At 37.3% G+C, this 11,627-nt stretch overlaps 2 protein-coding genes across 7 annotated transcripts; both read left to right on the forward strand.

Moving 5' to 3' along the window:
• The first annotated feature begins 1,868 nt into the window (after positions 1 to 1,868).
• Positions 1,869 to 6,252, forward strand: LOC121985292. Of its 6 annotated transcripts, none has more exons than XM_042538649.1 (4): positions 1,869 to 3,787; positions 4,355 to 4,591; positions 5,447 to 5,703; positions 5,810 to 6,252. In XM_042538649.1, exons 1-2 carry the CDS (start codon positions 1,928 to 1,930, stop codon positions 4,487 to 4,489), a joined length of 1,995 nt encoding a protein of 664 aa, XP_042394583.1. In that variant the 5' UTR covers positions 1,869 to 1,927; the 3' UTR covers positions 4,490 to 4,591; positions 5,447 to 5,703; positions 5,810 to 6,252. The 6 variants fall into 6 exon arrangements, with proteins under 6 accessions (XP_042394583.1, XP_042394585.1, XP_042394584.1 ...); XM_042538651.1 differs by having other exon boundaries at positions 5,919 to 6,252; XM_042538650.1 differs by having other exon boundaries at positions 5,200 to 6,252.
• Positions 6,253 to 6,888: 636 nt separating this feature from the next.
• On the forward strand, positions 6,889 to 7,745 carry LOC121986901 (glutathione S-transferase T3-like). Its single transcript, XM_042540829.1, has 2 exons — positions 6,889 to 7,106; positions 7,148 to 7,745. The coding sequence occupies exons 1-2, from the start codon at positions 6,889 to 6,891 to the stop codon at positions 7,743 to 7,745; spliced, it is 816 nt and encodes a 271-aa protein (XP_042396763.1).
• The last annotated feature ends 3,882 nt before the right edge of the window (positions 7,746 to 11,627 follow it).

An 11,627-nucleotide genomic window follows, 5' to 3' on the forward strand; every position in this document is an offset into this window, starting at 1 on the left:
TTAGAAGAGGAGAACCGACTCCCTTCCAGCAATGCCATGGCTACCTCTCCATCTATTCCAAATAGCAATCTCTCCAACTTCATCCTCTCTGTAAGCACGAGCTTAGGTTAATCTCTTCGTATGTGGTTTATGTTTCTTGATGTGTTATTTTTGTTCTTGTTGGTTGATGAATGAATTGGAAAAATGTTTCCTCCCATGTTTAAATTTGCATGCACGTAGGGTTCTTTGATGTATGCTCATAAGGTGTTTGACGGAAATGTGTCTTTAGCTTAGATTTTAGTTGTTGCAACAATGCTTATGTTAGTGATGTTTGTTCTTCATTTGGATGTCATTAGGTTTGATTAGTTAGGTTTTGTTAATTACTCTAGATTTCATTTCATGCTTAGTTTCATTTAATGCTTGCTTTGTGTTTTCTTTAATTCATTGCAACCACAATTTATGTTAGACTAAGTTTCCATTACTTGCATTATTATTCAATTATTAGGTTTAGTTCTAAAAATCCAAATTCCCCATTTCCATAGCAAAAATCCTAAATCATAAAATAACATGATTCTAAAATTATAATTCTATCGTTACATTCGTTGGGAGATGATTTAAGTCATCTCTATGTTACATTAGTGTAAAATGATTTGGTAATATAATTGTGTTTGATATACCCGTAGTATGACAAAGAGGGGCTTATCACCTAACCTCCATTTATGATTTTTCCTTTCGTAACTTTCAGTTAGGTCTTTCTTTTATTAATCATCCGATCAATCTTGACCTGATTAGATTTGACACACTTCCAAATATAAAGTCTTATTTGGATGACCTTTAGTCAAACTTGGTCAAATAAAAGTATATTTTCAAATATCAAAATTCTAGATACTGATTACACTAACATAAGCAGGCACACAAATTGTCTAAGAATGTGAAGATGATCAAAGGGGATAGTGCAGGGTTTGTAGACTTGCAAAATGAAGGTGAGTTGATCCAATAAAGAACATGAGTTGACTCGAGTATGTGGATTGGTTGGGTAATAACTATAAGTTGATCGTGCGCATAAGCCATCATAGGGGGATAGACGATAAGGAGGACGAACGCCTCATAGGAGGTAAAAATATATCAATAAGATTAAAATGATAGGAGTGTCGGACGACAACAAGAGGCCATTTTCAATTGAAGATGTCAATTGAACAACATGCATGATCGAGATCAAGGCGATGTGAGGGAAAGGAGGAACATTGCAGACAGATGATAATTATTTTGATTTTGTCTCATTTTAAAATTATTTCCTTTGTTGTTCAAGTAAACACCATATTTATCCAAAATTAAGCTCAAGTCAAGTTAGCGCGACCAAACTAGTTCAAAGAAAAGTATATTTTGGTCCAATAGGCAAGGTCGGCATCTCAATTATGAGAGGGAGAGGGATAGCCAATAATTTATAATTTTAATGTGAGATCCATTTCAAAATAACTGCAGAGCAATTTAAATCCTCACTTCAGTTTCCTTTCTCGCAACCCTTTTTTTTTTTTTTTTTTGTAACTACCTTTCCTTTATTTGTTTTTTTTATGTCTTTTTTTTATTAAAAATAGAAGACTATAGTTTGACTCTTGTGTTCCAGCCTCCTATTTTTAAATTAATAACAAACTATTTACCTTTTCCTTTATTCATATAAATTTATCATTTTACACCTCCTAAAGTTTTAAAACGACATCATATGTTGTTAAAAGTGAGAAAAGATTTTGAGTAGGAAGAATGTTAATAAAGGTTTTAAATTTCAGGCGTTAAAATGCTAATTTTTCGAGCAAGAGATTGTTTTTGTCAGAGTAAGTAAACTAAGGGCTTAAATAAAATTTTGTCATTAGAATTTTGACTCACTGCTTTTACCTCCCTCTTGATCTCCTTGTGCGCCGAACCGGGTAGGAGAGGGAGACGACAAGAAGAAATGGAGCTCGTCCCTTACTCCTCCTCTGATCCACAACCTCACGCTAATCTGCCTTGGTCGGAGATGTTCCGCTCCGCCTCCCTCCGCCGCCCGCCCGACGAGCAATTCCCCTCTCGTCCGCCTTCCCCTCCCTCCTCGCGCCGCGTCCCCCAATCTGCGTCCTTGCAACCCCAACAGCCTCCGCCGTCGCCTCCGGCGACCGATTCCCACGCCGCCGCTCGACTCGCTCTCTACATCGCTATGGCCCACGCTGGCCTTGCTTTCTCCCTCCTCCTACTCTATGGAATCTATTGTCTCCTTCACGACTTCGTACGTCCCCTCATGTGGGCGCTTCTCTGCTCCATCCCCCTTCGTCAACTCCAGAGCGCCGTCGTTGCCTTCTGGTCGCCGCCCATCCGCCTTGGTCTCGTCTCCACCCTCCTTGCTGTCCCCGCCGCCCTGCTCCGCGCTTCCACAGACACCCTTTCTGATCTCCGCGCTGCCGTGCTCCGCCGCAAGGTGCGTAACTCCCCCCGGGACGGCTTCTCTATCCTCGTACGCTGGCTCATCTCCTTCTGGGTCTTCGTAATATCCTACGAGCGACTCGGCCCTGTGGCAACTGCCGCCCTCTTCGCCGTCGGCCTCCTCGTCGTTCCCACTGCTACCTCGGCCGTGAAAAATTCCAGTTTTGCGGCTGGCCGGTCCAACTCCTCTGGCAACGGAAGAGGTGGAATTTTCACGACTACCGTCCTGAAGCACCTCAACACCATCGTCGCCGTTGGTTTAATCGTGGGGGTGATCATCGGCGTCTTGGCCGGCGGCGTCTTCTTCTCCTACAAAATCGGAGTAGAAGGAAAGGATGCCGTGATATCACTTAAATCCCACGTACAAAGCAGCAACTACTCCGAGAGGATTGGATTCAACAAGTGGATGGAGGATAATGATATCCCAGGGCTGATGGATCAGTACTCTGCAAAGCTTTATGACACAGTTTGGCAGCAAATCGATAGCTTGGCAATTCAGTATAACCTGTCTGATTTCTCAAATGGTTTCAGACATTTCTTTATCAGCCAGTCGGCGAATCTTTCAAATGGCGCTTCAACATCTTTGGTGGTCTCGCCGCCTCACCCTTACAGTGTAAAGCTACAATCTTTGAGCGCTCACGTCAAGAATCGTGATTGGGGGAAGATCTACATTGAATTGGACTCATTTTTAAGGGAATTACTGATTACTAGAGAGGATCTGGTGGTGAGAGCAAAAGAAATTGCTATACAAGGTGTCAATATCTCAAAACAAGTTCTTTCCAGCAGCACATTGATGCTTGGTGGGGGTGTCAATTTTATGGTCTCCATTGCGCTGAAGGTGGCATCAGGTGCTGCAGAAGTAGTTAATTTTATTTCTCAGTTGATGGTTTTCCTATCAGTATTGTATTATCTGATTACTTCTGAGTCAGGCGGGGCCACAGAGCAGGTGGTGGAGATGTTACCATTGTCAAAACATGCAAGATATCGTTGTGTTGAGGTTATCAATCATGCAATTAGTAGTGTGTTATTAGCGACTGCAAAGATTGCCATCATCCAAGCTTGTTTGACATGGCTGTTGTTAAGATTCTGCTCAGTTCACTTTGTGTATACATCAACTCTGCTTGCATTTATTAGCTCATTGCTGCCAATGCTGCCCATTTTTGTTTCATCACTCCCTGCTGCAGTGCAGCTGTTTGTGGAAGGAAAATACATATGGTCTATAGGATTAACTGTGATTCACCTTACGCTTATGGATTTCGGTACTTCTGTAATTCAAGAGGATATACCTGGTTATAATGCGTATCTCACTGGTCTCAGCATTATTGGTGGTATGACATTGTTCCCTAATGCTTTGGAGGTAATAATCTGTCTTATGGTTTCATATTGATCAAATTTTCATTACTCAAACCTACCAATCTGACAGTTTATCATGCTATTTTTTTGATAGTTGTGATAAATCTTCTATGGGAATCCATCTGAAGGATAGAGGCTGAATGTGTATAAGTATTTTCGCAATTGTTAGGACTTAGCTGTCTAAACTTAATTCTCAAAGAATTAATGATTTCAGTAACTTATGTCCAGAGGTAGCGATCATCTTCAAAAAAATTATCTTACTATTTGGACAAAAGAATGAGAATTCATATTATCAGGGAACCTTTATAAGGTTGATGTTTGTCTCAGATGATAAATAATCACAAATTCCACCTGCACCAAATAGTATATCATTCAATTTTTTGCGAAGGAATGTTCCACTTACTACTTTGGACAATAATCCTCTTTATTTCTAAGGTGTAAAGCAGATCTATGTTATAATTTTCATTTTGGGAGCAGATGCTTCTCTATCAAAATAAAACTGGAGTCTTCTTTGACATTTATTCCTTTAGATGAAAGTTTTACTTTGTCTTAATTATCATTCTTTCTTTAGGGCGCCATTATGGGTCCACTGCTGATGACAATTGTCATTGCTTTGAAGAACTTGTATACAGAATTTGTTCTAGCTGAAAATAAGGAAAGTGATGGAGAATATATGGCCACTGCCAAAGGGGATGGAACTAGTTAGTCTATCAAGAGAACATATGATAAGTTACTCTCATATTGTTATGACTCTGCAGATAGATTATTTGATAAACTGGCAGTTCTGTACTCGTCTTCTTTCCAAATGGTATGTATATCTTTTATTGGTCATTCCATTTTATTAAGATAACTATTATTTGGATTGTGAGATCTTCATTTCTCATTGTTGTCTGATTGATGAGAAATTTTTACATTTATATTATGATAACTTTATAGAGACATGAATGTATGACTTCTTAGGGCATTCTGCACCTTAACACAAACATAAACTAAAGGTTAATTGTTTTTCACTACTTCTAACATATGTAGTGTAAAGGTGCCCTCAGATCTAGCAAGTTGGAATTGCATGACTTGCCTTGAGAGAGAAAAAATTATATACAAATATATATTTGGAGTTTCAGACCAAGTGAATTGTGTTGATCATTGTTAATATTTGAGGACATGTTGTTTGTCTTTAAGTGAATGTATTGTTTTTTGATAGAGCATCTGGTAGTTTTCAAATCAGTGGAGACATGTTAATGGCTTGCTTGAATGATGTAGCTGCAATTTCAAGTAGACTAAGAAAAACGCAATGTTATGAATTTTTGTAGTCCGACTGTCCTTTTCACCATCTTTTTCCAGATCCAGAATGATTATGTTCTGCATTTTCTAATGACAACGATTTTTTTTTGCGGAAATGCTTTCTTTTTTCTACAGCACATGGGTGTTGACATTTCCCCTATGATCAAGTTGGTTGCTTTGACCTTCACTGCTCTGCTTTGCCACCTCTCTGCACATTCATCAAACATGTGTTTTAATTTATGAAGTCAGGCCCAGGGTGTCCAACTTCCATTTATTTAAGAGTTTTTACCGTTTCATAGGTTTTGTTTCAGAAATGTTTGTGAACTGTTCCAGTTGCAGTGAAACAACTTAAAGTGTACTATTTCAGAGATCAAATTTTCAGGTATTCGTAAATGGAGCTAGAGAGATGATCTAGATCGATTGGGAGATGAAATGCTTTGAGGCGTGCTATCTGGATTTTCTATATTGTGGGTTAATCTTTTCAGCTGGTGTAATTTGCTATTTGGTTGTTTATAGTAGCAACAAGAGGATAAGGCAACCAGTGTTTCATAAAGGGCAAGCTTATGAGTCATCTTCACCTATATTCCAATTTATCTTTCATTAGCTTTGTTGGCCAGCCAGAACCAGCTTTACTGAATGGTAAAGATCCTCATCTCTTATTATCTTCAAACTGATAACTAGGATCATAAATTGAGTTTTTAATCTTGTCTTGCTGCATTGAGTTTTTTCCTCGTCCAAAATCAAGGGAGCAAGTATTCTGGCGTTGTGGAGAACAAAAGCTTGTGGGTTGATTTCTCCTAGATAAAGAGGTTCTTAGTAATTCTATTGAAGTCTAGTATTATTTTCCTTTTTAGTTCCATCCTCCATCAAGCCTTCATGTTGCTCTGGTTGCAAGGATGGAGTCCACTATCGAATTGAGAGGGAGGTCCCAGTTCCCGTGTCTAATTAACTTGTGTGTCAGTTAGCAGAGCTGTCAGCTTCAAAATCCACATCTGTCACTTTTCTAAAAATTAAATCCACATCTGTCCTCTCACTTGTCAATTCTATTCCTCAAATTTTCTTCTGCGCGTCGATAATTATCTTACGCGCGAGAGAAGGCTAAGAGCTTACAACGCGACTTTAAACGTCGCGTTATAATGTTATTGTGCATTAACGTCGCGTTGCAAGATGCTAACGTGGCGTTCAAAAGTTTGAACGCGTTCAAGTGTTTGTGGGGTGGGCCAGGGCCAGGGCGGGTCCACCCCATGTGTAAAACTTTTTTTTTTTTATTTTTTTATCAACGGCACATGCAACGGCTTGTTAAATTTTTTTTTTACCAACGGCACATGCAACGGCTTTTTTAAATATAAGTTTTTAAATAATGATTTTTTTAAATAACAGATTTATATTTTTAAATTAAAAATTAAATAACGGCTAGTTATTTAACGGTTACTTTTTAACGGCTAGTTTGAAATTTCGACTATAAATATCCATCCATATGTGCACAATTTTCATTTTCACTCACTACTCTTTCAATTTTACTCTCTAAATTTTCTTCCCATCTATTTTTTCAAGTTCTTACCATCTTATTTTCTATCCAAAATAGATGAAAATAATAGGATAATTTTTACAAATTTCTTGAATTCTACAAACATGTCGCAAGAATATTCATCTTCCCAAAATCCACAAATTTCACCAAATTATCAATACCCATATCCATTTCCCAATATGCCGTTTCCTCCACAAAATCTTTAAAATGTCCAAGGTTTTGGAAATTCTATGAATCATCTGAATTATGCCCCTCGAGGTCCATATCAATCGCTTCCAGTTGAATATTGGCTAAACATGAGCCATCCATATTTCACGCCGTCGGTTGTTCATAGATATGGTACCCCGCACACAATTGGTATGTCTTTCACTCCTTCGATGTCGAATAAACCTGCAACTCCGACTTTTGTTCCCGAGACTCAACTTTCCGACCGTGAATCCCCAATTGAGGTGGTCAATTTAGAAAAGATGGTTTCAATGCTGAGGGTACAAGAAAGCGTTCAAGTTGGACAAAGGTTGAAGACGAGGTCTTAGCGAGAAGTTTTGTCACTATCAGTGATGATCCAATAATCGGCAATGATCAAAAGGCGGATGTTTTTTGGGGACGCGTTGCAAGCTACTACAATGAGAATCTTCCCCTAAGTTCAAACACCAGAAGTGCAAATGTTATACGGTCACATTGGCACAATACAATCCAAAAGAAGGTATATCGATTCAACACAAATTATAATAGTATTTATAGTTCATATCGAAGTGGTCACAGTGATGAAGATATATTGAGGTTTGCGTACGAAAAATATCTATCCGAAAACAATGGTGTTGCATTCAATCTCGAACATGTGTGGAGAATTGTCAAAGACCGTCCAATGTTTACTCCACAGTCCGCTGATCACTTTGTGGTCACAAAGAAGACGAGGACCTCAGAGTCGGGAGCAAGCAACACCTCCTCCAACCAAGATGTGAGTATAGACCTGGATTATGAAGATACTCGTCCAATGGGGCAAAAGGCAGCAAAAAGAAAGGGAAAAGATAAAGTAAAATCGACCATAGAGGATCTGAGAGTAAACTACAACAATATTATCACAAAGTTCACTGAGTACACAAGCGTGAAAAAGTCTGAAGTCGATTTGAAACAAAAACAACTCGAAGTATAGGAGATTAAGGCAAAAGTTGTATTGTCCAAATCTGAAGCTAAGAATCGTCGCTTGAAGTTGAAGGAGTACGAAATATTGAACAAAGACACCTCGCAGATGACAAAGGAGCAGCTTATCATACATGAATGTCTATGCAAGGATATTAGGTCAAGATGGAATATCTGAATTGTTTACTTAACGTTCATTTTCTAGTATTATTATATTTTTGAGTGATTGTAATTTTTAATTATTGTATTTCTCATTTCGATTAATGTGATTTTTAATTATTATAATTTTGTAAAATAGTCGTTATAAACAAGTCGTTGGAAACTAGCTGTTACAACTAGCCGTTGCAAACTAGCTGTTATAACTAGCCGTTGGAAACTAGCCATTGCAAACTAGGCGTTACAACTAGCCATTGGAAACTTACCGTTGTAAATTAGCCGTTGCAAAATATTTTATTATAGTTAATAATAAAATAAGATTATTAAACGTTTATTTTTTGAACAAATGTAAGATTATTATTTAAAATAATAATAATAATTTAAATATTTTAAAACATGTATAAAACATATTTATTTAATATGCTATTATAATGTTAAAATGAGTGAGTGGATGGTGGAGCCCATGAATAATGAGTATTAACATTAAAAGGGTTATGGGTGAAAGAAGAATGTTGTTATAATAAGTATGTGACAGTGAATCCTATACTTTTTGATGAGATGATAGATGTTATAATGTTAGAGCATTATGGATGCTCTAAGTATTGAACCCATCAAAGCGTATTTTCCTTCTGTGAGTATTGGGTTAAAATTTAATTATTAGAATTGAATTGATTTTTTTTGTGGACTAATAAAATTACCGAGTTTTTAGTAAAAATTAAATAAATCGAACTCATAAAATATCAATCAAGTTAGTTGAAAATCAAATGAACTGAATTAAATAATTTTTTTTAATTAGATCTAGAATATTTAGTTCGTTTTAATAAAATTTAGGTTTTGATCTAAAACTTTGGATTCAATTTAAAATTAAATTTAATCGAATAAAAAATTTTAAAATTGAATTAAATTAAAATAATTAAATTAATTGATTTTTTTTAAAAATAAACTTTTGAAAAAGTCAAATTAATTTTTAAATTTAATTGGTTTGATTAATTTATCCTATTAATCAATGTATCTACATGCTTCCATCTTCGGCATTGTTCACAACCTCTCTTCCTCCTCCACATTGTTTAATGCACACATGTAACTTTTGATGATAATATTATTAAATTATATATATTTATTTGTTTATAATTTTTCAGATAATTTATTTTTTTTATATTTAGAGTTTAAGATTTTTTTACTTAATTATATAAGATTTTATACTATATATTTTTAAGTATCAATTTTGGATTTAATAATATGATTAGTTTTTTTTTTAATTTCTACATGGTATTCAGATTCTCCTTCTCTGATCTATTTTTTTTCTATTGTCCCATGTTATTGCTTCATGTTGTCGCTGTCGTCTCCTACTGTTGCTATCAATTTCGACACTGACACCCTTGCTACTAGTTTCATCGTTGGCGCTCTTTTCTGTCGATTTCGGCGCTGACTCCTTGTCCCGTCGATTTCGATGTCGATGCTCTTTTCTGCCGATTTCGATGTCGACGCTCTTTTCTGCCGATTTCAATGCCAACGTTCTTTTCTGTCGATTTCGACGCCATCGCTCTTTTCTGTCGATTTCGACACCAACGCTCTTTTCTATAGATTTCAGTGTCGACACCCAGTATTATCGATTTTGGCATTGACGTTCTTTTCTACTGATTTCGACACCGACACCCTGTGCTGTCGATTTCTACGTGTGACATCCTTTTTTGCCTCGAATTCTCTGTGTGACCACGGGTCATCCTGACACCAGTTTTTATGGATCGTATAAATGTGTATCTTTACAGTTTGGTTATTCTAAGTATTATTCGCTCTGTCATCATGGCTGGTCGTGCAGATGCTTTATGGAAATCTAATCCGTATATGTTGAAGCAGTTTCAACAGTTCCTTGTTTCACAACCCTTTGCTATGTCAACTTCCTCTCATATAGATTTGTCATTGTCTGGTATTTCAGATATATATTCATCCTTATGGATTTTGGACTCTGGTGCCTCCCATCATATGTCATCTAATTTATTATCTTTTGTTTCTTTTTCTCCCCGTTCATCTATATTTATTGTGACTGCTGATGGTACTCCTATGTCATTAGTAGATGTCGGTTCAATTGTTACATCTTGTTTATCTCTTACTAATATTTATTATATTATGAGTCTTACTTTAAATCTTGTTTCTATTAGTCAATTATGCTTATTTGGATACCTAATCTTTTTTTCTTCATACAATTGTTATGTTCAGCGTTGGTGCAGCGGGGCCGACAAGAGGGGAGAGATGAATTGCCTACAAAATAAAATATACCCTCCTCGTGCTTTCAACTCTTAAAATAGCAACAGTAAAATAAAATCAAATAATAGAAAAGAAAGAGAGAAGACTCAGGGATTTGACTTGGTTACAACGTAGGTGGTTGTTAATCCAAGACAGTTGAACAGCTTAGACAGAATCTCCTTCTTTGAAGGCGGAGAAGCCTTTTACACACTGAAAGCTCTTAAACTTTGCTAGGAATTGAATACAGAGTTGAATTGATTATTTCCTAGCTCCAGGGGCTTTTATATAGCTCCTGGAAATCCTATCTCGAGTCTTGAGGGTGCCTTCAAGGGGATAAGTGGATAAACCTTTATCCGCATGCTAACGGTCACAAAGATTGGGTTGAGGGTGCCCTCAACGCCATGGAGGGTGCCCTCAATGTGGAGGGCACCCTCAACACCATGGAGGGCGCCCTCAACGCCATGAGGGTGCTCTCAATGCTGTAGGGTATAAATAGCTCCAACTTCTCTTTTTCTCCTTTTCAGCTTCCGAAGTCCTGATTTCTTGGGTGATTGCGGCCAACCGAAATAGGGCTCATCCGAATCTAATTTCCGACCTTCTCCTTGAGCAGGCTTCCGCCCCGGCTTCTTGTCCCTCGAACGTCGTGCACGTTCTTCTCGTCCACCAGTGTACTCTTCCACAGCTCTTTCGTCCTTCAGACACACCGAGCTCGTCGGCTCCCTTCCCGTATCGTCCTTCTCGCTAGCTGCGTCTTCAGCTCGACTTCCTGCGCTCCTGAGCTCCTGCACACTTAGACACAGGGTTCAAAACCAAACAGGACATAACCTAACTTGGTTGATCACATCAAAACAACCACGGGGACCAACATTCAGGACCCGTAATCTTACAGGCTGATTGAGACATGTTGTAGGCAAGGAGGACTCTATGTTTTAGATCAACTCAAAATACCAGAAGTTGTAGCTTCGAGTGTGGATTTATCATCTTTTCATCCGAGTCATTCATCTTCTGATTTTTATTTGTGGTACTCTCGTTTAGATCATGTTTCAGTATCTCGTTTACAGTTTTTAGCTTCTACAGGAGTATTAAGACTTTAAAAAGTTTTGATATTTCTGATTGTAGTGGTTGTAAACTGGCCAAATTTTTTATCCTATCATTTTCTAAAAGTATTTATTTTTCTTTTGCTCCATTTGATCTTATCCATTTAGATGTGTAGGACCCTCTCCTATTTCTACAAAAGAAGGGTTAAGGTATTATGTTTCATTTATTGATGATTGTATTCGTTATACTTGAGTCTATTTTATGAAACACATGTCTGATTATGTTACCATTTTTAACAACTTCAGAGCTCTTGTAAAAACTCAACATTCTAGTGTCATAAAGTGTTTTCGTTATGATTTGGGGGGTAAATATACTTCGAATCATTTTTCACAATTACTTAATTCGGATGATACTATTCAACAAACCTCTTGTATAGATACTCCTGAACAGAATAGTG

The sequence above is a fragment of the Zingiber officinale genome, chromosome 5B (genome assembly GCF_018446385.1).
Source record: "Zingiber officinale cultivar Zhangliang chromosome 5B, Zo_v1.1, whole genome shotgun sequence".
NCBI classification, from domain to species: domain Eukaryota; kingdom Viridiplantae; phylum Streptophyta; class Magnoliopsida; order Zingiberales; family Zingiberaceae; genus Zingiber; species Zingiber officinale.